General features: G+C 39.6%; 1 protein-coding gene across 1 annotated transcript in view; it reads left to right on the top strand.

Annotated features, from left to right (window-relative positions):
• Positions 1-1,413: 1,413 nt before the first annotated feature.
• The window catches only part of LOC133646887 (protein unc-79 homolog), a 106,562-nt gene continuing 80,444 nt past the window's right edge, over positions 1,414-27,531 (top strand). Inside the window, exons 1-10 of the mRNA XM_062042777.1 lie at positions 1,414-1,526; positions 8,375-8,688; positions 9,312-9,482; positions 13,142-13,237; positions 13,430-13,485; positions 18,371-18,500; positions 18,609-18,673; positions 19,452-19,540; positions 26,145-26,185; positions 26,370-26,398. Coding sequence (XP_061898761.1) covers positions 8,433-8,688; positions 9,312-9,482; positions 13,142-13,237; positions 13,430-13,485; positions 18,371-18,500; positions 18,609-18,673; positions 19,452-19,540; positions 26,145-26,185; positions 26,370-26,398 — 933 coding nt within the window. The 5' untranslated portion in view covers positions 1,414-1,526; positions 8,375-8,432. The remainder of the gene's footprint in view (positions 1,527-8,374; positions 8,689-9,311; positions 9,483-13,141; positions 13,238-13,429; positions 13,486-18,370; positions 18,501-18,608; positions 18,674-19,451; positions 19,541-26,144; positions 26,186-26,369; positions 26,399-27,531) is intronic.

Here is a 27,531-nt window from a genome sequence, read left to right as displayed (position 1 = left end):
GAACATGATTTATTAATTCCTTTTGACATACTAGGACCATTTAATGATGACTTGACATGAAATTAGTACATATGGCTCCTTTAACCCTAACCCTACGAAAGATTGTGTAAATATTTTTTCCATAGCTTAATTGTTTTAAAGCGGTGCCTGTCACATAGCAAACAAAACAAAAGTCATCATGATGGACCCACTAGCTGCGGAAGCAAGCTCTTCAATCAGCTAAACAGACTCAATAACTCCAAAGTGATGTTTTGGTACATTTTTGAAACTGAAACAATACATACATCGTAAGTTAAAGATACGAACACAAACACTTGTAACGTGTAAACATATTCGCTAGTGCTAACGACTTGATTATATTACGATAGCACGTACAATATGCATGAACACACTCCTACAGACATCACACATGGGACGGTTTAATTAGTGTGAATTGCTTTAGTTATATTGTAAAACTTACAAACGTTGCTTAGAGTGATGAACGAATAACCCCTTGAAGCAGAAACGCTACGGCCGGTTATTTTTCTGGTTCAAGGCACAAAACAGGAAGTACATTTTCAACCCGCACCACCTGCGGTGAGCGAACTTGTCCAAAAGATGGTGCCATAGCACACACAATAACAACAACTATTTGTTGAATATGAAACATTATGGCCATTAGCGAATAAGAATCCATAAATCAACTGCAACATATTATAAGCTGCAGGGTTCACAGCCTGGTAAAAAAAAAGTAGCGATTTATAGTCAGAAATTATGTTAATACACAATTTTACTGTAACACAGTGGTACCATTTTTCCATTTAGAGTAATATACTATAGGAAATATTCTGGCAAAATGTGTTGCCGTTTTTTTTTACCATAAAACTTACAGATTTCTTTTACAGCGTAACTAGTAGAAAAAAAGCAAGTGCATCTATATCATGGGTGAACCCCTATACATTTAAATGAATATACTATAGTTACAAACGACCTTCTGAGGACAGCCATAACTGCGATATGGCCCTCAAATAAAAGAAGTTTGACATACCAGCAATAGCGGAATGGAACCCTGCTTGTGGTCATAGCACGTTTTTCTTTTTATGTTGTGTACAAAGCTAGTGCACACTCAATGCTTAATTTAAAGCAAATTAAAACACAGAGTAGGCAAATTGGGCTTGTCTTGATTCTTGAACCAGGATCCCTTTGTTTACTGCTGTAAGCAGTAGGTTAGCGCCTCCCCTCTGGCTTCCTGTAACCCCATAGAGAGAACAAAAAAAGGTCACATGATGAAAACGCAGCCTCTTTTTAATATTGTAATGGGGGCATCAGTAGAATAATTTCACTTCAACTACATTTGATCAACGCAGTGTGATAGTACTTGAAATTGCTGACTGGCTTGTCACTCTGCTCTTTATTTTGTCTGTAGTTGCTTCTAAGATACGATACTTGCAAGAGTATCACAACCGTGTGCAACACAATATTTACCCCGTGCCCTCTGGAACTGACATTGCAAACACACTGAAATACTTTTCCCAAACCCTGCTCAGGTAAGTACACCTGCTCTGGAGACAGGTAACACATTACACAATGTTTGATAGTCTTTTTTGGGTCAGATATTTTAACCAAGCACTGTTTTGATAGTAGTGACACCATTTTACTGACAATATGATATGAGATAGATGGAGAAAAAGAGCAAATGCGCAGCTCCAGCATATTGATTTAGTGGTCAGCTGCTGGATGGACGCTTCCCTGGTGTAGCCTGATGTGCTCCTCCCTGAGGGGCTTACGGAGGGCTGCTCTATGGTTGCGAGGGTCAGCCTGCTCCCACGGGAAGGCTGAGGAAGAACATGTTATTTTCTTCCTCCGGCACAGCCATTTTAGTTAGACACATCAAATATGTCATTCCTCATGAAATGACAGGATATTCTGCATCCCTACTGCAGTCTTTGCTCACATATAAAAACCAAGGGATTACTGGAGGCTGATCCACATTTTCAACTAAGATATTGTTCTAAAAAGACACTTTATTTTTCATACTTTGAGGGACATAGAATTGCATTTTTTTTTCTTTCTTTAGCACATGACAGAATAAATGCTGCAAGCGTGACAATCCGTCTCAAGTGGCAATGTCATGTAAGCTAGAATAGTTGCATATTCACATGCTACTTTAAATAATAAGGAGAATTAAAAAAAACATTATCTGACCATTATTTTAGCAAAAAGTGTGATTATGCATTGAACTGACAGCTCAGAGTTGGACAGTCAATGTCACGTGTCTATATCAGTGCATTTCTACATGTGTTTTATGTGTATATGTGTGTATACTTTTGTGTGTGTGTGTCCAGACACACACAGTGTGCGTTTGTGTTTGCGTGCACACGTCCAATGTATGCGTGCAAGTGCGTCTGCGTGTTGTTCATGGTTCAAATCGATGACGTGTTGTAGATGAGAAATGGGCAGTGAAAACAACCAGAGGTTCTATTATTCAGTCTGTGTATTGACTTGGTTCTGTGACAAAATGTTACAGTGGCTGTAAAAAGTCAATACACCGCTATTCAAATACCACATTTTGTGATTTGTGAAAAGGCCAATATAAATTTTTTCCAAACTTGATTTCTTTTGTCCCTGTGCTTGCATGGGTTATCTCCAGGTACTTTCCCAAAAACATGCAAGTTGGGTTAATTGGAGACTCTAAATTGCCAGTAGGTGTGAATGTAAATGTGAATGGTTGTTTGTTTTTATGTGCCCTGTGGTGACCAATCCAGGATGTACCCTGCCTTTTGCCCAAAGTCAGCTTGGTTAGGTTCCAACTCCTAATCAGGACACGTGGTATAGAGATGGAATGTTTAAACAATGTAATTGAGAGAATAATTAAAAATAAAAAGTTGTATACGAACAGTAGCCTACTGTACTTTGTTGAAGCACCTGTAGCATGCCAATTACCCCAAACATGCATCCAAATCAAACAGTCTGATCTTATGAGGGCTGAGCGCTCTGCTGATTAAGATATACCGTAGTACCTCGGTACGACTCCTATAAGTCAGACAAAGACCGAATTGTATGAAAACGAAGCAGTTAATCCAAAAAAAGATATTAACACAAAACACATTTAATCGAGAATCATTTTTGTTGTACGTGCAGAAAACAATGTGATATACTGTACATATAAATGACACATTAAATCAATAATTTTAACCTTTATTGAAGAAGGTTGGTGATTCTGCTATGAATTATTTGTTAAATTCAGGTGTGTTTCTCCCCTTCCTTATCAAAGTGCTGGCACTCACTACTTTTTTTGGCCCCAATGTGTATTTTTTTTTGGAATTAAAATAAAAAGAGATTCTTTGTTTGAGCAATTGATTCCGGGGGAATGATACACTGGCAAACAAACCAGTTTGTCACACAGAATGTTTAGTTGTAACTAAACCAAGAAGCGCAACATTTTTGGTGAAAATTGTTGTCGAATACTGAAAATTAAAGTACATGACAAGTGGGGCATACGGAAACTGAGGTACAGTCACCCCTTGTTTATCGCTGCTAATAAGTTTCCTGACATGACCGCGATAAAATTTTTTTTAGCAAAGTAGGAATTATTACTTTTAAACCAAATATCTTAATAGCTCTAGCATAAAAAACTGTTATAAACCTTCTATATACATTTTTCAACATTATAAGAGCCCTCTAGACATTAAACAACACCTTTTAGTCATCCTTTACAACTTTTTTAGCCAATCAGTAGCCACAATACTGAACAGCACGCTCAAGTGGCCAATATTACTCAAGTGTCCTCAAGTGGCCAATATTACTGTATTATTGATATTTGTAGTTTATTTAGCCATTTTTAGCCTCGAAAATGCATAATTTAGGACCAAAAAAAATCATGATAAAAGCAATTAGTAGGAGTCTATATCATATATTTGGATATACCACTAAAGACTGAATGCTGCCATTGAATTTATATAGTGTTTCAACAAAGTATTAGTTTTAAGGCGTGCACAATTACAGTATTAGGGTGGCGGGTGAGCTGGAGTTTATACCAGCTGGGTACACCCTGGCTTGGTGATCAGTTGAAGGACATACAATCATCTTGTAGCTCATTTATCATTCACAAAATGGTACCAGTTATTAGGTTTTGAAATTATTTTAAATGGTCTTTTTTTCTCTCAAAATTACTAAAAATGTGTTATTTTAATGGCCGCGCATTGACTTTCTGCATCCACTGTACACTGATAATTTGTAAAATGTTGCATTTTGCTGCTAGAGCCAAACATTTCATGTTAAAAAATGAGATTTGACTTCCCCAATCACCAACATGCTTTTACCAAACTTTTTAATATGAGTGCAGTCACTGGCCTGTTAAACCAGGTCTAATTATTACTATATAGATTGCTCCCGGGGGTGGTCAACCAAACCAATATGGCCACCGTGCAGCAAACAGCGTGCGGACTATATGAGTACGAAAGGGGTCTAGATCTTACCGTTAAAAGCAGATACGAGCAAAAAATCTAACTTAGGAATAGAATCGAACCTGTTATCAAAAAATATGTGTCAAATGATCTCAAGGATTATCCATCTGTCGTGTACCCAAACATGTCAAACTACTTGGTGCGCCAGATGTCATTTTACACGACAAAACATATGAAAGCTTGGAAAAGCACAGAGGCCTACAACTGTGTGTGGCTGGGTCAAGGAAATTGGTATTAAGACTCTCCCGGATAAATCATGCATCGTTTTTGCTCATTTAAGGTTGCATTTCATGATTTAACTTCACGTCATGTGAGGACGCGTCCTTGTAAACAAACTGGGAATAGCACTTGATAGCCTCGATTGATTGATTTTCATTTTACCATTATGTGAACCACTCGTAGAGATAATCGGAGACACCACTAAAGACCTGGCTGGTGGTGAAAAAGTCGCAGAAGTGATCGCAGCTCACTGTAACTGCCTGGCCATGTTACTTTGTTGTTGTTGACAACGTTGTTATGAATACGCGTGGCATTACCCGTCTTTATCAAAATATAGTTATAGATCTCAACGTTGTGTTTGTGCTGAAAGCTTCATTTATGATTGCTGCCTTTGGTTAAAGCTTAAAGGCCTACTGAAACCCACTACTACCGACCACGCAGTCTGATAGTTTATATATCAATGATGAAATCTTAACATTATAACACATGCCAATACGGCCGGGTTAACTTATAAAGTGACATTTTAAATTTGCCGCTAAACTTCCGGTTCGAAACGCCTCTGCGTGTGACGTATGCGTGTGACGTAGCCCGGCGAACACGGGTATGCCTTCCACATTGAAGCCGATACGAAAAAGCTCTGTTTTCATTTCATAATTCCACAGTATTCTGGACATCTGTGTTCGTGAATCTGTTTCAATCATGTTCATTGCATTATGGAGAAGGAAGCCGAGCAAGCAAAGAAGAAAGTTGTCGGTGCGAAATGGACGTATTTTTCGAACGTAGTCAGCCACAACAGTACACAGCCGGCGCTTCTTTGCTTACATTCCCGAAAGATGCAGTCAAGATGGAAGAACTCGGATAACAGAGACTCTAACCAGGAGGACTTTTGATTTGGATACACAGACGCCTGTAGAGAACTGGGACAACACAGACTCTTACCAGGATTACTTTGATTTGGATGACAAAGACGCAGACGTGCTACTGTGAGTATGCAGCTTTGGCTTTTTTTTGCGTATGTACGTAACTTTTTTAAAATATATAAGCTTTATGAACCTTGGGTTAGGTGAACGGTCTTTTGGGCTGAGTGATTGTGTGTGTTGATCATGTGTTTGAATTGTATTGGCGTGTTCTATGGAGCTAGGAGCTAGCAGAGGAGCTAGGAGCTAGCATAACACGTACCGTACCGTACGTGCGCGTCACGTACGTAACTTTTTAAAAATATATAAGCTTTATGAACCTTGGGTTAGGTGAACGGTCTTTTGGGCTGAGTGATTGTGTGTGTTGATCGGGTGTTTGAATTGTATTGGCGTGTTCTATGGAGCTAGGAGCTAGCAGAGGAGCTAGGAGCTAGCATAACAAACACGCAGGTGTTATTATGCAGGATTAATTTGTGGCATATTAAATATAAGCCTGGTTGTGTTGTGGCTAATAGAGTATATATATGTCTTGTGTTTATTTACTGTTGTAGTCATTCCCAGCTGAATATCAGGTACCGTGAGTATGCAGCCTTGGCTGCTAAACATTCGATAACTTGACCGTATGTGCGCGTCACGTACGTAACTTTTTAAAAATATATAAGCTTTATGAACCTTGGGTTAGGTAAACGGTCTTTTGGGCTGAGTGATTGTGTGTGTTGATCAGGTGTTTGAATTGTATTGGCGTGTTCTATGGAGCTAGGAGCTAGCAGAGGAGCTAGGAGCTAGCATAACAAACACGCAGGTGTTTTTATGCAGGATTAATTTGTGGCATATTAAATATAAGCCTGGTTGTGTTGTGGCTAATAGAGTATATATATGGCTTGTGTTTATTTACTGTTGTAGTCATTCCCAGCTGAATATCAGGTCACCCCCGGCTCTCACAGCATCTTCCCTATCTGAATAGCTTCAACTCCCCACTAGTCCTTCACTTGCACTTTACTCATCCACAAATCTTTCATCCTCGCTCAAATTAATGGGGAAATTGTCGCTTTCTCGGTCCGAATCTCTCTCACTTCATGCGGCCATCATTGTAAACAATAGGGAACTTTGCGTATATGTTCAACTGACTACGTCACGCTACTTCCGGTAGGTGCAAGCCTTTTTTTTATCAGATACCAAAAGTTGCAATCTTTATCGTCGTTGTTCTATACTAAATCCTTTCAGCAAAAATATGGCAATATCGCGAAATGATCAAGTATGACACATAGAATAGATCTGCTATCCCCGTTTAAATAAAAAAAATTCATTTCAGTAGGCCTTTAACTCTTTTAGGTTTTGCTCACATTTGCTTTCTTTTATTTAGACTCGCCGAGTTGGTGGTTTACGAAACATGTGCGGCAAAAATGCGATTTAAAAACTCAGAAACAAGATAAAATAGAAATGATATGTAGATAATACTTAAATGGGAAATACTACCTTTTGTAGATACATCAAACAAATCTTCAACAAAGTGATCCCTGCAAACTCGTGCATTCTTTAACTCTTTTCCCTTGGACCGGAGAGCTATATTCGAGAGCCAATTTTCTCATCGTCGTTTGTAAAATCGTGCACTCTTTCGCCCTTCTTAATTACCTCTCGAAGAACTCTGGAGAAGTTTTTGACCGATTTGAACGGCTCATACAGCCTAAAACAATGCAAGCATAGGGCAGAGGCTCGCTTGACCACCACTTGGAGCCTTGCATAGTTAATGAGCCGGACGTGACGTCAGGTGAATACAAACTATAGTGTGCACTGCAGTAAATGAGCAATGCTTTCTAGCCCCTCCTCCCCTCCTCCACACTCAACCCGACTAGTTTTTTCTTTTTGTTTTCCCTCTTAAAACGCAATATGTCCACCACCCTCCCCAGGGGACAGCAAACACAAGTGTCCATCCTGCATTAGCTCACAAACATTCCCCCCTCTATACAACCTATTCCTTTGTCATTCTAGTTTCTCCTCTACCGTAGATTAGTGACATTTATTTTAAAAACCTGAATCCATATGCCTGTTGGATCTCATTATTTCTCCCGATGATACTGGTGCAGTATCATATTGTATGCATACGGACATTATTTCTCTGGTGCAATAAACATGTGCTGTGACGTCGGAGCTTTTGATCCAAGCTCACACACATGTTTATTACTGGCTGAAGCATGTTTCAAAAGTGTCACCTCTGTATTTTCCCTAAACCAAGTTGGTGTCACTCCCATCTTTGACAGCCCCACTAAAGACAAGGAAATTTTTGTTTTGTTTTTTGTTTTTTTCTTCCCACAAATTCCACGCCTGCACATTGGCCTTTTTTGCATGGCAGCCACCAACCTCGCTGATTGGAAAGTTGGCAGCTAACGAGGGGCAGACACGTTTGCTCTGCCCCTGCCTTCATTTTGGAGAAGTATGGGGTTGCCACTGAAAACATGCCATTTTTATATTTTTGCTCCTTGTCACCAGATACGCATGAGATGCAGTGATCATCGCAGTTTGTGCTCATGTGTTTTCCTTTTTCTTTCCCCAAGTCTGACAAATGCGGACAAATTGACCTAAAGTGACATAGTGAACAGAGCGAGCAGAGCAATACAGTCAAATAGTGAGACACTGCATCCTATGTGGGGTTTATCTGGGTTTGTTTTTTTCTATTTACGCTGTCTCTGTAGTGCCATTTCAATGTAATGTGCTGTTTTTTTGTGTCTTTGTTGTCTCTTTTTTTCCCTTGTTCCCCCTTCCCTCCCCTCCCCCTCCCTCCCCACCCCGGAGCAGCATTCTGTCCCGCACAGGCAGGAAGGAGAACCAGGAAGCTTCCCATTTGGCCGTGCCCATGACCATGTGTCTTTTTCCTGTGCCATTCCCACTCACCCCATCTCTAAGACCACAAGTCAGTTCCATCAACCCTACAGTTACTCGCTCCCTCCTTTACAGCGTTCTGCGCGATGCCCCGTCAGACCGCGGGGGGCAGGGGCAGCAGAGTCGGGACGCTCAGCTCTCAGAGTACCCCTCTCTGGACTATCAGGGCCTCTATGTGACCCTCGTGACCCTGCTTGACCTGGTGCCCCTGCTGCAGCACGGTCAGCATGGTGAGTCAAGGCCCCAGTGCAACACTGTTTGTCATCATCATCCTCCCCCTGAGCCGTCTGGCCTGCATGAAGCCACTTCCGCTTTTTTGGCCTCTTTTGTAACGGGATGGAGAGAAAAGTCCCGCTGAGGATCTTGAGGGATGCATGGGGTGATTGGGAGCACGCTGGATCCTGTCAACCTAATCGTTCATAAGCCATTGGACACACCAGCCTCTTCTCTGCATCATATTCGACCGCATGTTTGTTATGTGCAGTGGGAGAAAATGCTTATGCTCATGCGATTATGCTAAATGGAAAACATACTGTCAGGCAACTTTGACTTTGTTAGCGCACCAGGGAATGATTTCCACTGTTTTTTTTTTTTTTAATTCATTTTATTTTTCATAAATATTTGACCACTGTTAAAGATAGCCAGAAAGCATGAAATCCCATCACCTTGACTAGAGTGCGATGCAATCTTTAAAAATGTCAATTGTTCTTTTCTTTTATTGCTGTATTGATAAATAATGTGTATTTGTAGCTTTGTGGCTGCATACAGTATGTGAGTACTGTATGGACAGCTCATTGAATGAGTGTCTGTGTATCTCTCTCTTGTCTCTTTTGCCTCTCCCCTTTCTCAACAGATCTGGGCCAGTCCATATTTTACACAACAACTTGCCTTCTGCCCTTTCTCAGTGACGATATTCTCAGCACTTTGCCCTATACTATGATCTCCACTTTAGCCACATTTCCCCCTTTCCTCCACAAAGACATCATTGAGTACCTCAGCACCTCTTTCCTCCCCATGGCCATATGTAAGTATCACCTATTTAAGGCAACTTATTTACCCTGGCACCTAGGTTTTCCTTTTCAAAATGTCACACGGAAACCTAATCGTACCAAAACTGAAGAAAATGTTCTGACAATGTAAATCCAATTAATCCGTTTTAGATAAACACAAATATCACATTTTATAGAGAATAATTATAGTTTTTCAAGCAAAATACATTTCATGCCTAAAGTATTTGCAGCGCTTCACTTTTTTCACATTTTCTTATGTGAAAAAATGTGTGCCTCATTCCAATATGGAATACATTCATTGTTGTCCTCAAAATTCTACACAAAACAATCCATGATGAAAATGTGTTTATTTTTATTTCTATCTTGCTAATTAAATATGTACATAATTATTTACAACCTTTGCTCAATACTTTTTTGATGCACCTTTGGCGGCAATTACAGCCTCAAATCTTTTTGAAAATGATGCCACAAACTTGGCACACTTTTCTTTGGGCAGTTCCGCACATTCCTCTTTGCAGCACCTCTCAAGCACCATTAAGATGTATGGGAAGCGTTGGTTTTCATCCAGGATGTCTCTGTACATTGCTGCATTCATCTTAGTCTAGTCAGGGAGGTGACCAAGAACCTGATGGTCACTCAGTCAAAGCTATAGCATTCCTCTGTGGAGAAAGGAGAACCTTCCAGAAGGACAACCATCTCTGCAACAACCCACCAATCAGGCCTGTATGGCATAGAGGCTAGATTGAAGCCATTTCTTACAAAAAAAAAGTTTGCCAAAAGGCCCCTGAAAGACTCTCAGACCATGAGATCTGATCTGACGGTCTGATGAGACAAAGATTGAACTCTTTGACGTGAATGCCAGGCATCATGTTTGGAGGAAACCAGGAATTGTTCATCAGGCCAATACCATCCCTACAGTGAAGCATAGTGGTGGCAGCATCATGCTGTGGGGATGTTTTTCAGTGGCAGGAACTGGGAGACTATTCAGGATAGAGGGAAATATGAATGCAGCAATGTACAGAAAAATTGTAGATAAAAACCAACACTTATCATCCAACCTGCTTGAGAGGTGCTTTAAAGAGATAACTGCCCAAAGATAGGTGTGCCAACCTTGTGGCATCATAATCAAAAAGACTTTAAGCTGTAATTTTTCCCAAAGTATTAAGCACATGCTGAGAATACCTTTGCACATGTGATATTTTATTTTTTTTAAGAAAATAAAACATTTTTTTCACATTGTCATTATGAGGTATTGTCTGTAGAATTTTGAGGACACAAATGAATGTATTCCATTTTGGGATAAGGCTGTAACATAACAGAATGTAGAAAAAGTGAAGCGCTGTGACTACCTTCCGGATGCACTGTACATATAAATGATAAATTAAATTGATAAGTGAACATCACTTTTACATTTATTGAAGACTCTTGATAATTACAGAGGTAGAAGAAGAATGGAAGAACTCCTTCTTGAATTTAACAGTCTTTATCTTTTTTTTTTAACAAATTGCGGGCAGTCACAACTTTCGTTGGCCCCATGGTGGCTTCATTTGTAGTCATACTCAATACAAAAAGCATAGAGTTTGAGTAAGTATTGAGAGTCTCTGTTTGGGCACTCCATGCATGGGCAAATAGACCAGTGACGTATGATAATCTAGATGGGATATGACCAAACTTTTGGCTAAAATTTTCCGCAGAAAATCGAGTTATACAAAAAGTAGGTCATACGAAAACTGAGGTAGCATTGTATGAAAATGAATATGTAAACTATAAGATTATACATGACGTGTAGGGCGTCAAAATGCTAATTTAAAGTTGAAAAAAGTTTCACAAAAACTTGGTTGTCAATCATCAAATTGACAACCTGAAGTAGGGGTTTGTAAAATACCATGTGGCCATTTGCCATCTGCCAGTAAAATCCAACATGACCCACATTAGAACATCACACAAAAACAAAAGAAAATAGAAATGGAAATGGGCCAAATCTACTAAAATGGCACCTAAAAACCATAATGACCGTCTATCAACAGTATGTGTTTATGTGCATCTGATGACCTGGTAATTGAGGTCTGTAATGCTCACTCTCCGAGCAGAATTTGGTCATAATATATGCATTTTGGCCAACATATTCATTGCAAGATTTGGTAAGTGATTGAGTATGTGAAAGCCCTAGACAATGTGATTTAGTGTGCCAAAATCATAATAATACCAATTTGACATTAGACATTAGACAAACTTTATTGATCCACAAGGGAACTTGTTCAATATTGGTCTCTTTGTCACTAATACCACAAAGCTGAGATGTTGGTCCTTTTTTCTTTGCATTTATTCCATATTTTAGCTTATCTTGGATTAATATTAGCGTGTTCAATGAATAATATGTGAAACATATCAACATTAAATTAAATTAAGTTTTTCCAAGACTCAGATCTCATTGGAAACAGTTTGACAAAAGAGTAGAAATATGTCTCCGTCAGGGCTGTTCAGTACAAAAAAGCTGAGAGCCAGTTTCCTCTGCTGTGGACTTTGTTTGTGTTTTTTGTTGTTAATAAGAGTTACACATTTCGGGAAAAAAATAACCTGTTGTGCATGTCCACAGATTCCCGCTGCTCTCAGGAGGCTATACATAAAGCAGTGCTTCTTAAATATTTTCTGTCATGCCCTGGGGCACAGAAATTGGGAACTACTGTATATTATTAACTATTTATTGATCTTTATGACACACTGTGTGAGTGACATTCTTCACATATACTGCTGACGACAACTCCTTTTTTCTTTTCAAACTTCTCCATCTCTTCGCCGCCCTTAGCGTTATACACATGTTCCTATGCACTTATTACTTCTACTGGGTAAAACAAGGAGCCTGTTGATTAGATTGAGTATCATTCTAACATGAATACTAGACTGTACTGTAGACACAAGTAATGGAAATCTGCTTGCGACCCCCCACTGGCCTAAGCAACTAGTTGACATCAATAATAGAAGAATACAAGTCAGCCGTAGCTGGTTAGTGTTAGCATGAGGAGACTGGCCTCCAAGGCACACAGAAGTCTTTTACACTTTTACAACAAAGAATGACGATCACATTATTTGACCTTTCTGTCATTAACTTTGCCTCACTTAAAACTGTTAAAAGCTCCATAGATGAAGCTGACTGAACAATTCTCTCACACTCACTTCCACCTTTGCGCGCTCTGTGATGGTGACCAGACCAGACTGTGCCCCATGTCGTTTGGTTAGGCTCCAGCTCACCCATCACTCTCGGGAGGAAAAGTGGTGGAAAAACATATTGTTTTACACTAAAATGTCTACATTGTATGTGCAGTTCATCAAGGTTTTAATGGCGACAGTTTGACACTGGAAGATCATTTCAAATATAATTGAGTCGTATAGATTTTCTTAACTCTTTTTGAATTGAAATAAATTGGTAGTAGTATCACATGGGTTGACTTGAGAGGTTCCACTTGCATCACAGTACATTAGGACTTACACATGCAGTATGTCCAATAACTACTAACCAGATACATTAGTGTAACGTGTAACTTGAGGTTAGAAATTAGTTCATGCTGTATGTTTCTGAGGCAGAATCAGATAAAAAGCTATGCACCTGTACCCAAATATATAGAATTACTTCACCGAGGTGTCTATCAAGTCTTCATCTGTCTCTCAATTGCAGTAGGGTCCACTCGGAGGGAGGGGGGAGTTCCTGCCTATGTTAATTTGTCTGCTTCGTCAATGCTGATGATTGCAATGCAGTACACTACAAATCCAGGTAGGCCCACATGTTTAATGCCCTTAACAAATTCTTGCAAAAGTGTTGGGACACATTTGAGGCTGCGGGGCCAATAGGGCTAGTCCAGGCCTGTATTTACTCATCAATTTATAGGTGTGTGCCAATACTTTTGACCACATAGTGCATGGGTATATTTAAATATTTTCTCATTGGTACTTTGTCTTTTTCTAGTGTATCACTGTCAGTTGCTGGAGTGTCTAATGAAGCACAAACAGGAAGTGTGGAAGGTATCAGTTTCATTAAGTTTGATTTTAGTTGCTATTTGACTGATTTTTCTGGTAGCATAAACGTTCATTATCATCGTAGAATTTGTTTCAAATTATACAGTTAGTTAGTGAGTGTGTTTACTTGCCTTACTACAGTGATTCTCAAACGTGTACCACTAATCAGAGCCGCGTTTAGAGAGAGTTTGGCCAACCCGATCTCAATGATTGGTCAAAAGACCCTAACGTCACTTCCGAGCGCCATTATTGCGACCATTTTTGATGCTAGCTTTATGCTGTACTGCACTCCTTCACTAGGCATTTCTTTTATTTAACAAGTTTTTCGCTGTGTCACCATGCCGTGTTGTGTGCTGCTTTGGGGCTAACAAAAGACATGTTTACCTGTATCCTCTTAAGACCTATTTTTACAATTGTAAGGACAAGATTTTAGACGACTATTGGACCAGAAGTCGTGTATGGCTGCGGAATGGAGAGCAGCGCTGCGTTCTCTCTACGCAATGCATCGCAATCACAGATGTTGATTTCAGTTTTGGAGGGTCATTTAATCTTGCCAAGGAAAGTTTGTAGCATGTGGAAGCTTAAAAGCTGCTCCCCGCCGAAGCATGTTTCATCTAGGCACTGTTAGTAAATACTTGATTGGAATCCCTATTAAAATATAAGTTATACATTTTATCTGTGAATCTGCTAAACATCTTTTAAATTGGTCGATTCGCACATTGATATTTTAGACTTGCCGAGTGCCTGTTTGTTTGCTTGTCGAGTTGTTGGTTCAAAGCAGATGAAGATTTTGGCAAAATGTGGGTAATATGTTTATTTTTGGTCATTGGGTTTTTTTGACGTACCGGTACATTGTGCGGGTGGGAGCGTATTAGAAAACCAGCTGGTGACTTAGCACTGCATGAATGTAGCGGCAGACCGCATCAAATACAGCCACTAAATTATACTTTGACGCAAAAAGTTTTATTGTAAGTTTATAAGCGAGAATATGTTTACAACTATACTTAGACATATTATTTTGATTGATTTTGTCTGGAAAACAAATGTCAGAACGAATGTCATCGCATGCTTACGTCATTGGTAGCAAAGATGACGCCTCTCGTTTAAATGGGTTATACTTGTATAGCACTTTTCTACCTTCAAGGTACTCAAAGCGCTTTCAGACTTTTTCCACATCAACCCATTCGCACACTGATAGTGGGAGCTGCCATCAGGAGCAAGGGTAAAGTATCTTGCTCAAGAACAAAACGGACTTGACTAGGATGGCGGAAGCCACGGATTGAACCAAGAACCTTCAGGTTGCTGGCACGGCCTTTCTACCAACCACGCAGTAGTTGACCATACTCTCTCTGTACACGGCTTTGTCACTCGTGTTACGTGGTCTACATCTAGTGGTACGCCAAATAATCACTTGCTTAAAGTACAGTGTTTTATTTTCCTAGATTCAAACACAGTGTTAATGTTCAAACTGTGTGTAATGTTAGAGTGGCCAACAATATTAAATATACTTGCTAAACAAAACCTCACCCTTGTTTTTAATGAATAGTTAGGCCTACTTTGCTACTGTATTTTATAGTTGGTTATTATAGTGGTACTTGGAGAGCCAAGTGTTTTCTGAGGTGGTACTTGGTGAAAAAGTTTTAGAACTACTGCCTTATTAAATGAAACTACGGCCACGCTGTTGTGCTGATTACTGTAGGTATCTAAAGTAGGGATGTCCAATAATATCGGACTGCAGATATTATCGGCCGATAAATGCTTTAAAATGTAATATCGGAAATGATCGATATCGGTTTCAAAATTATCGGTATCGGTTTTAAAAAGTAAAATGTATGACTTTTTAAAACGCCGCTGTGTACACGGACGTAGGGAGTAGTACAGAGCGCCAACAAACCTTAAAGGCACTTCCTTTGCGTGCCGAGCCAGTCACATAATATATGCGGCTTTTACACACACATAAGTGAATGACAAGCTTACTTGGTCAACAGCCATACAGGTCACACTGAGGGTGGCCGTATAAACAACTTTAACACTGTTACAAATATGCGCCACACTGTGAACCCACACCAAACAAGAATGACAAACACATTTCGGGAGAACATCCGCACCGTAACACAACATAAACACAACAGAACAAATACCCAGAACCCCTTGCAGCACTAACTCTTCCGGGACTCTACAATATACACCCCCCGCTACCCGCTACCCGCTGCCCCCTACCCCCACCTCAACCCTGCCCACCCCAACCCCGCCCACCCCAACCTCCTCATGCTCACTCAGGGAGAGCATGTCCCAAATGCCAAGCTGCTGTTTTGAGGCATGTTAAATAAAATAATGCACTTTGTGACTTCAATAATAAATATGGCAGTGCCATGTTGGCATTTTTTTCCATAACTTGAGTTGATTTATTTTGGAAAACCTTGTTACATTGTTTAATGCATCCAGCTGGGCATCACAACAAAATTAGGCATAATAATGTATTAATTCCACGACTGTGTATATCGGTATCGGTTGATATCGGAATCTGTAATTAAGAGTTGGACAATATCGGAATATCGGATATCGGCAAAAAAGCCATTATCGGACATCTCTAATCTAAAGCATTACTAACATTAGCATCACAGCTAGAAACTAATGAAAACAGGAAAATGCAGGTCCCGACTACAGTATATATTAAATTTTTTGCTACAGTTGTTGTAAAAGTACACATTTTAGGCATTTCTTATTGTGTTCCATCTTGTAAAATGTTCACTAATGCTAGCATTAAAGTTAGCAATTAAGCTGATACAATAGTTTCAATAATGGATTTTAGGCCTTTAAAAAGACAATTGTGCTTTTTTTTTTTTAGAGAGAATGTGTTGAATTGATACCTCTCAGACATTGAGTGGATCAAAATTGAGTATAATCATTATTCAAAGGCCCCTTATTGTGCAAAATTAATGTTTTAATGCTGTCTATCTGTGTTGGCCCTCCGATGAGGTGGCAACTTGTCCAGGGTGTACTTTGCCTTCTGCCCAAGTGCAGCTGGGATAGGCTCCAGCCCCCCCCCCCGCGACCCTAAAAGGGACAAGCTGTAGAAAATATATAGATGGATGTGTGATGATCTAACAGTAATATGTGATCTTAAAGCCTTCTTTATCACCAAACATGAGACAAATCTATTATCTCCTTTCATTGTTGTTCTACTTTTGAGAGAAAAAGCGCCTATACGGTTGCTTTTTGTAATTTTTATGATGTCATAAAAAAAACCCGCCTCTGACACGATGGCCTAGCTAAATGCCCCATGTAATGTAATAATCTTGCGTCAGGAAAGTATTCACGGCGCTTCACTTATTCCTGTTATATTACAGCTTTATTCCAAAATGGAATTAATTAATTTTTGTCCTCAAAATTCTGCAGACAATACCCAATAATGACGATGTGAAAAGGTTTTTTAATTTTTTTTCCGCAAATCTATTAAAAAAACAAAAAAACTAAACACATGTACATAAGTATTCACAGCCTTAGCTCAATACAATTTACTAATCTATAATGTACTAATATGAGCCAATTCAAGAAACTTTTCAAACTTAAAGTGTTTACAAAGTACAAAGAAGAAGAACCATGATACACACTCTGAATTTATTGATAATCTTATTTATCGCACCATATGAAATATAACTTACTTCACTAATTATTATTTATTTATGAATTTTTGGATGTTATTACTTATGGAATATATTGTGAATAAATTGAGAACAGGAAGTGAACAAAAGTGTTAGCAACTGCTGTGTAATGGAATATGGTGGGACTAAATAAGCTCTGCTTCTTCCTACTCCTTGTCGAACATGTTGAAAAGAGAAACTGGAAATTGTGACGTGTCATGTTGTATACATGCATGTTTGAAATAAACTCTAACTCAAACTCAAACATTTTGTTGATGCACCTTTGCCAGCAATTACAGCCTCAAGTTTGTTTTGAATACGATGCCATAATCTTGGCACACCTATCTTTGGGCAGTTTCACCTATTCCTCTGTGCAGCACCTCTCAAGCTCCATCAGGTTGGATGATAAGTGTTGGTTTTCATCCAGGATGTCTCTGTACATTGCTGCATTCATCTTTCCCTCTACCCTGACTAGTCTCCCAGTTCCTCCTGCTGAAAAACATCCCCACAGCATGATGCTGCCACCACCACGCTTCACTGGAGGGATGGTATTGGCCTGGTGATGAGCGGTGCCTGGTTTCCTCCAAAGATGATGCCTGGCATTCACACCAAATAATTTAATCTTTGTCTCATCAGACCAGATCATTTTGTATTTTTCATAGTCTGAGAGTATTTCAGGTGCATTTCGGCAAACTTTTGACTAAGAAATGGCTTCAGTTTTGCCACTATAGCATACGGGCCTGATTGGTGGAACCTTTATTTTTTTATTTTTGATAGATTTGCGAACTTAAAAAAAATACAACTTTTCACATTGTCATTATTTGTGGAGTTTCTTTTCCGTTTTGGAATACGTCTTTGACATAAAATGTGTAAAACGTGAAGTGCTGTGAATACAGATGCACTGTATACATAAAAAGCAAATGAAATGCACAGCAGTGTTTTTTGGAGCAACACACTGTCAAACATAGCTCATTCACATTAAAGCTACGTGTTCTCATTAGGGCTTACTGACATCACTTTTAAACGGTCTCAAATTCAGCATAATGTCTTTAGATTTTTAGCACTACACTTCTCAACACTTCACCTTTGCTCCTGATGGGTCGAGGTTACTGCCTTGCATGACGGTTTCTGCCATCATTGTGTTAGTGTGTGTGTGGGCCTTTAATTGGAAACATTTGGCGACAGCTTTAGTGTGGATTCTTGCTCACTTGTTCAAGGGTCTACGTTGACATGTATGCTGTGTTTAGGACCTTCTGTACGTCATATCCTATGGACCATCCCAAGTCAAGCCTCCAGCAGTGCAGATGCTCTTTCATTACTGGCCCAACCTAAAGCCACCTGGAGCCATCAGTGAATACAGAGGGCTGCAGTACACTGGTCAGATATTCTTTAGGTGCAGTCTGTCTGCTCTGTGTGTCCCTAAACTAACCAAAGCTCTCCATTTTTCCATCCCTCCTTTGCCCTCTCGTAATTTATTCCTAACAGCTTGGAACCCCATTCACTGTCAACATATTGAGTGCCACAATGCCATCAATAAACCTGCTGTCAAGGTAAAATAAACCGAGACGTCCTTTAAAATGCATTTCTATTAGTATTGTGTGTGTTGTTTTTTTTTTATTAGCCTTGCTATGCTTTCTTGTTTGCAAGCACAAACTTCTCAGGGCCTGCATGTGGCATGCTGCAGATTGTTCGAGCATACACATCAGCGTGTTTGCTTTTGTGAGCCCCACGGTAAATAAATCAGTGCAGATCCAGGCAGCTGTAATGATATCAGCATCTCTCCTTGTACGTTTGTACAACCTACCCACCCGCACTTACACACACACACACACACACACACACACACACACACACACACACACACACACACACACACACACACACACACACACACACACACACACACACACACACACACACACACACACACACGCACACAAACACAGTCTGCTGGTGCTCTCTGTTATTTGCTCGGCCTGCCTTCGTGCAGCCGTTTTGAAAAGGGACAAACAGAGTGTGAGCAGAAGTACGGACGGGGACATATTTCAATTATCAGGAGCTGTTGGGTGTGGGGGGTTGGGCTTAATTGGAAGTGGTGACCCCACATAGCCCTCAGGGATGGCGGTATGGGGAACAGTAATTCACAGAGCGTGATGCCAAGTACAGGTTGCAAGAGAGCAGAGTGCAGCATATGCAGGCAGCCATTCACATCGAGGCGTGCAGAGACTGGGTTTAGTGTTGTAGTATTTCTTTTACTGGCCGACTGTGTGGGACACCAGCAAAAAATTAATACAGATTAATTTAACAACACATTTTCTTCTATTGCAGATGTGTATAGATCCCACTCTTTCAGTTGCCCTGGGAGACAAGCCACCCCCTCTCTACATATGCGAGGAGTGCAGCCAGCGAATAGCCGGGTACGCCGCACTCCTTCTTCCCTTCTCCAATCCTCTTCTTCATTGACTTCACATTCCCAACAAAACCCACTGCCTGTCTTTCATTATTCCATGACATTCATCTTAGTGGGACCTTTTTTTATTTTTATAGTAAAAGACCATATAATACGGAAATCTAAACCTTTTTCCTTTAAGAAATAATGTATCTGTTCCAAACAAGCAAACATATTAACAAAAAACACATTTTATAGATAATAATTATAGTTTTACATGCAGAAAACAATGTAAAATACATACAATGATGATGAAATTGATCGCTTTTACCTGTACTAAACACGCACTTTTTAATTTGATCTATCATTCACAATCCTTATGTAAGACGAGAACACACATTGTTTTCTATTTTTATGCATTCTAACTTATAAATGAATGCGATCACAAGTCATTTTACAATGGAGCCTATGGGAGTTGCAGTATTCTGCCTTTAAAGCCCTTAAAAAAACATTCAAACACTTCCATTAAGGTTTTATATACACAGTGTAAGTATATATGTAATGTAATGTAGCATGTCATATTTACGTATTTTGCTCATTTTGAGCATGTGGCGCTGCATAGATTTCAAAAAGGCATCACAACGTACGTGTTTTCCTTCGACAACATCTCTGATTATTCCTCACTGCAGACTTAATGAAGGCCAACGCACATAATAAACCATCACTTACTGTACAATGTCTGCTCTCACTGGGATGCCGACTGATAGGAAGTTGCATGGCCGTAACTACCATTGTATTTTCTTTAGGTGACAAAAGGATGAGGATATGACTGACTGTAAATATTCTTTGTGTGGGACATCATTTGCGCTACACATCACCATGCCTAAAACATCCTATATAATAATAATAATATATGATCTTTGGTCACGCACAGCCACTACAACTCCAGTCCAATTTTAGGCCATGTCCACACAAACACAGATACTTAATAAAAGCATACTTATCTTTGCATTTAGGCCTCTTGTCCACACGCACACGCAGACTCTTGTCTTTAAAAACGCAGACTTTTGCAAACACTGGCCAAAGTGTGGAGTTCCAAAACTCTCCGCTAAGCGTATGCGTGTACACGGCACAAATGGAGACTTGTGATGACGTTTTCAAAGCTCAACAACACTGCCTTGCTGGCTTTGAACACACTACAAGAGGACTTACTGTATGTTTGAACGTAAACATGCTGCTATTTTCACTCTACATAAATAAACAAGACACACTTTGCGACACTCTCGCCAGCACTAATGACAGTCAGCTGTTTTGGATACCATCGCTGTCGAACCTCCACCTGATGGGACAACTTTGACAAGCAAGACTTTTTGCTCTGTGTCATAAGAAAGATGCAACATTATATTTTGTGTTTGGTTCTTGTTTAACGACAAATCATGAAGTTAACCCTTGTGTGGTGTTCATATTGTTGTTACTCAGCCAGTGTTCGTGGGTCTGATGGACCCGTTGCATTTTGTGCCTTTTAATGCCTCACAATCAAACACTTTATGTTAAAATACTGACTTATCCCAAAAAACATCTGTAATGGAGTGCTTCGAGAGGCTGGTAAAGGAATACATAGTCTCCAGACATCCCCCCACATTCGACCCATACCAGTTTGCTTATCGCCCTAACCGCCCCACAGAGGACGCCATCTTCTCTGCACTCCACCTGAGCTTAGCACATCTGGAAGGAAAGGACACACATGTGCGGATGTTTTTTCTGGACTTCAACTCGGCATTCAACACCATCATCCCGCAGCACTTGGTGAGCAAACTGGCCCCCCTTGGATTCAGTACCCCCCTATGCAACTAGCTGCTTGACTTCCTCACAGACAGACCCCAATCTGTGAGAGTGGGCAACAACACCTCCAGTGCCATCTCCCTGAGCACCGGCTCCCCCCAGGGCTGCGTCCTGAGTCTGCTGCTGTTCACGTTGATGACCCATGACTGCTGCGCCAGGTCCACTACTAACCACATTGTGAAGTATGCGGACGACACGACAGTAGTGACAACAACGACATGGACTACAGGGAGGAAGTGAAACATCTGGTTGACTGGTGCAGAACCAACAACCAGGTCCTGAACGTCGACAAGACCAAGGAGATCATTGTCGACTTCAGGAAGCACCAGTCCAGCCACGCTCCACTCTTCATCAACGGCACAGCGGTGGAGATGGTAAGCAGCACCAAGTTCCTGGGGGTGCAGATAACTGACAATATAACCTGGTGCCTACACACCTGAGCTCAGCGGCGCATTCACTTTTCACGTTGGATGAAAAGAGCCCAGCTCCCTCCCCCCATTCTCACCACATTCTACAGAGGAACTATAGAGAGCCTACTGACCAACAGCATCTTTGTCTGGACTGGAGCCTGCAGTGCCTCAGACTGGAAGTCTCTCCAGAGAGTGGTGAGGACGGCGGAAAAGATCATCAGGACTCCTCTTCCTCCTATTCAGGAGATTGCAAAAAGCCGCTGCCTGACCAGGGCTCAGAAAATCTGCAGAGACTCCTCCCACCCCCACCAAGGACTGTTTTCACTGCTGGACTCTAGAAAGAGGTCCGCAGCCTCCGAAGCAGAACCTCCAGGTTCTGTAACAGCTTATTCCCTCAGGCCGTAAGACTCTTGAACGCATCATAATAATCCCCTCAACTCCCCCCAAAAATGGATGAACTCACTGGAATATAAAGACAATATAACATACATCCATAAACGTAGATGCATATGCAAAAGTGCAATATATTTATCTTTACAGTAATCTATTTATTTATATCTGCACCTTATTGCTTTTTTATCCTGCACTGCCAACCAGCTAATGCAACGGAATGTCGTTCCTATCTGTACTGTAAAGTTCAAATTTGAACGACAATAAAAAGTAAGTCTAAGTCTAAGACCCACAAACACTGGCTGAGTAACAACAACACAAACATTGCATGGAAATTTCTCTGCCAGTTTCTGCATCCCACAGGGATTCTTCTTTTGTGTTTCTGCACCTGTGGTTCCCACACAAGGTTGCAACATTGTTTGTCAACACTGTCTGCGCTCATTTTGTCGCACATTTGACCCTCTGATGATCTGTGTACCTACACTCTGTCCTCCTCCTGTCTAGGTCTGCTGTGTGTGTGTGTGTGTGTGTGTGTGTGTGTGTGTGTGTGTGTGTGTGTGTGTGTGTGTGTGTGTGTGTGTGTGTGTGGGTGTGTGGTACACAGAACATCAATTTCCACACTTCTATTAGCCCCGGGTCCAGTGGACCCCGGACATTTTAAATGTAATAGAAATGTGTAGGGGGGGTGTATGGTGTGTGTGTTCATTAAATATGTATTCTGATATATGTTCTTCACAGAAAATGAGCCAAAGCCAGTGAGTCTCAGTTTGAAAAATTAATTAATTGTATCATTTTTCTTTTAATAAAAATCAAAAACGGGTCCCATAGACCCGAACACCACACAAGGGTTAACTTACGTGTCTTGCTTCCATTTTTGTAGATGAAGCCGGGCGCGATCGTGCACGCGCGTAAAAAGCGACCAAGCGACTACTAAAAAAAACATGATGTAGCGTCCTCCTTGTAGTGTGTACTGATGTTAAAGACAATACACACTTCATTGCACATGTACTATATAGATGATTAAAAATGCTTTATAATTCCACAAAAGTTTTGCAGCGGCACACGAACGTCTGTGCGCTTTAAATAGGCACCTGAACATGCAAAATGGTTTATGGCTCGATAGTGTGTGCTGATTTTAGAAATAATGTACACTTCACTGCACATGTAATACATCACCATGTTGCTGAACACGTTATAATCCTATGAGTGTTGGGTTTCAGCAGCACAGGCGTGCTTTCGCTCTTTAATAATGTTCCCAGGGCTCTGTGTGTACGTGCACGTTGGTTTTAAAGATAATGTACATGTCATTGAACGTCTAAAGTCGATCTAAATAAGCATAATAGCAGGTATAATGCCACCAAGTCAGCTGTTGCTGCTTTTTTCAGGCTTCTGATTGGACAAAATGTGCATGACAGCAGGTGTATGCGTTTGTGTGTAGACATAGACAGTTTTGAAACTATACTTGTGTGGATGGAGATCGTTTTAACCCTTACTTTAAACATGATCCGATCCATTATATTAGGGCATTTTGAGTGAAGAAGCACAATAAAATGTAAATTATTGAATATTTTACCCCAAATGGATTCCTGGCCACGTCATGGTCTGTCACTGATTAAAATATGAAGGCAACATTTCTTTCATCACTTGCAGTGCAATGCAAAAGATCTTGGGTTCGAACCCTGGTCGTGGTTGAAAATTAGTAATGTTTTTTAAATTTATGTTTTGATGATGTTAAAATTGTTTGCTAAAGTTCAGGATATTAATAAAAAAAAGTGGACTGTTACAAAATCATGCTGATTATCAAAGATGTTAGATGAATGATAGATGGTTATAGCTCAATTAAAGTTTCTGTTGTTCTGGAAAATCATTGTGTTGCTCAAGGTAATATGATTTATATGGCGCTGGGATACACATGATTTCAACGCTTTAAAGTTCCTCACGGATAACTAATTTTTTACCTCGGTATTTGTCAAATCCTAGTAACGGCCCTGGAAAGTTGATAGATTCCCGCTGTAATGATATAATGATATAATCTTCGGGAAGATAAAAGAGGGGATGAACGAAGCGTCTTTTCGGCTCTTTTTCAGTATTGCCGGGTCTAAGTTGGCTGTAAACGCGTACCAACTTCTTAGTTTATGGCCACATCCTTTTACTACCCAAGTGAGAGGCCTGATTTATAATCTAGAACAATCTTTCATGAGCTCTGAGGCGAAAAGCAGCTCATGATGTCAGTATAGCAGCATCTCGCTGATCAATATAGGGCCTTAACGTTAGCGCTTATAATAACACTATCGCTAATACTTGGTTAGTATTCAGATCATGAGATGTAAATGGAGTATTGTTGGCACATTTTGGATGGTTATTTATTGGATTTTGTGGTCGAAATAAACACAGTAGATGCAATGACTTCATGGCTCTCATTGGCTCTATTGTAAGCAGAATTTTATTTACGTTTATTTACGACATAGAATGCATTAAAAAAAAAGAAGAGTTCTTGTCTCTCATAAGGATTGTTAATTATAGACAAATTTCCCCCCCAAAAAGTAGTTCTTCTTCAGTGGGTGGAGAGGGAGGTGGAGAGCCTCGCGGACACAACCTTTGTACTTTACTACGAGTTCTGTATTGAAATCAATATAGTTTCTCACCTATTTTATTAAAGCGCCGGTACTCACAACTTTCTTGGCTCCGTGGTGAATTATTTTGTAGCTGTACTCAATAAAAAAAGTACAGAGACTGAGGGCCTGATCTAATAATGGTTTGCTTGTACTAAAACACGTGCAAATTTGATAGCACATGCAAAGCTGATCTTCTAAGCTTGTGCGCAGAAGATTGCATCTCTTATCGGAGCAAAATGGAGAGTGCAATCCATGTAGTTTGTCTGTCTTTATGCAGAATATAAGATGATTACCAGAACACCCCCAATATTGGGAGGAAGAAATGCAAATATAATCATTTAGCACACGCAATGTGATTTATCAAGACGAAAGACCAAGACTAAGTAAGACTCTGCGGCTGCTGCTTTGTGTCTATATTTAGCACGTCTGTAATGTTCATGCAAACTGGCACAGTTACGCAAAAATGGCTGTGGGAAAGGTGGCGATCACACTGCAATGATAGATGATTGAATGAGAGAAAAGTCTGTCCATCATATTTTATCCTCAGAAATAAAAATATTGGACATATCGTTTATTCAGCAATTAACATTTTTAGTTTTATAGCTGCTGGATAACGTAATGGCCTGATTAAACCAAGTTCAATTGATTCGTTTTGGTGTCTGCTGGCGTTTTTTGTTAATAGTGTTAGTTTTTCATATAGGAAATACAATATTAGAATATATGAAAAAACGCCTTGCAATATGCATTTTCTTGCATCTAATCATTCCAAACAAACCATTATAACACCACAGCACCTTTCAGAGTGCCCCTTCAGAGTGCTAAAAGTGTGTGCTGTTGTCTACGTTTTACAGATTGCGCTTCAATACAGCCAAGTAAAGGCGATACATATATTTGTGTGCTGCCCGCCAACAACATGACAAAATGCCACAGGTTGGAAAACATGAGGCTATGAATCTGAGCTACTCTGTGGAACAATTTCCCTTGTGGATCATTAAAGTTTGTCTAAATCTAAGTCTAAATGGGCAGGGAAATGAATGTCTCCATGGTGACGGCCAGCGTAAACACACAAACCTCTTTAAAATAGTTTCAATTTAAATAGGGCGGACTGCACCAATTTTTTTTTTGTTATCAATTATACACACAGTCTTAATAAATCTCCTGCAAGACGCCCAAAAATTATACATTCCATTTTGTAGCTTGTACAAGCCCTGAGTTACTAACGGTGGGATTCTTTGTTTGAGCACTCACATCAGGGAAAGGACATGCTTGCATATGAATTAGTCCTACACCAAATCATATAAAAACTGAAGTACCGCTGTACATGGATGATGAATGTTGCTGGGAACTAAAACATTGTTTTTACATGTCTTTTCAGAGACCACGCTGAATGGCTTGTTGACGTGCTTTTGCCTCAAGGTGTGTATTCACAAACAAAACAAGGTTTGGAGTTCATATGAATATATTGTTCAACATGCTGCATGGAACCCTTCTTCACAAAAAAAGCCTATTTATGAATTGAAAGGGTCTTACGTAAGCTGAATGTAATGTATTTTTCTTATTTATGATGAAAATGTAACACTTCTCTTTATTTGCCTTGCAGCTGAAATATCAGCCATTTGCCAAAAGAAGGTAAGATGATTTAGATTATATGTAGTGGTCATTTAGGTGCCATTGACTAAAAAACTCCTTTGTCCCACACGCCATTAGACTGTACAACTCCTCTCTGGGGGGGATGGGGGGTACTAGGACGACAGGGGATGCAAAACAATAACAGTGCAATACTTTTTCATAACATGGTCACTACTGCCTAGTTTCTCTTGTTATATTTTTATTTTACTGTTATATTTTTATTCTCATTGTTGCTTTTTATTTTTATTCTATTGTAATATTTCTCTATTTTGTTTCCATTTATACCCCCATTATTTACTTTTTACTTTTTAAATTCGATCTCAATTTTGTACACTGCTGCTGGAATTTTAATTTTCCTGATGGAACTCTCCTGAAGGAATCAATAAAGTACTACTATCTATCTATCTATCTATCTATCTATCTATCTATCTATCTATCTATCTATCTATCTATCTATCTATCTATCTATCTATCTATCTATCTATCTATCTATCTATCTATCTATCTATCTATCTATCTATCTATCTATCTATCTATTGAGGTACCCCACTCACCTGTTAAGCCCGTATATTGCTTTACAGTCCCATATTATTGTATTTCTACATATCACACATCCCTCATTATTGTATTTGAAGCATATAATATAGCCTGGATGTCGGGATTTAGACAGTTTAAAAGTGCTTTATAGTTCATGATTATGAATGTATAATACAGTAATTATAATAGTAATTTGTCCACGCTTTTTTCCAGCATTCTCCGATATACACTTTATCCACTTTTTACATTTAAACTTTTGTCCAAAGTAATCAATTCCGCATATCATATACAACAACATAACAATTAGTGCTGTCAAGTGATTAAAAAAATGAGCGATTAATTTATTATGAACATTTATCATCATTACATTATCATATTGAACGATATATAACCAAAAAAGTTGCTTTCTAAAGTTGTTTCTTTTTTTGAGCAAACATTCCGTCCTGCATGGTGCTATGACACACACGTGCGAATAAAACTCATTCTACTCCATATAGATGCTCTGTTTTTGAACATGATGTGCACATAAATGTTCATATACAATATCACTATATTGATGCACATATAAGTTATATTAATATAAAGTCAGCTTAATG

This window comes from Entelurus aequoreus, linkage group LG03 (assembly GCF_033978785.1).
Source record: "Entelurus aequoreus isolate RoL-2023_Sb linkage group LG03, RoL_Eaeq_v1.1, whole genome shotgun sequence".
Taxonomy (NCBI): Eukaryota; Metazoa; Chordata; class Actinopteri; order Syngnathiformes; family Syngnathidae; genus Entelurus; species Entelurus aequoreus.
The sequence above is the reverse complement of the archived record's forward strand: the minus strand, read 5'-3'. Positions and strand labels throughout refer to the sequence as shown.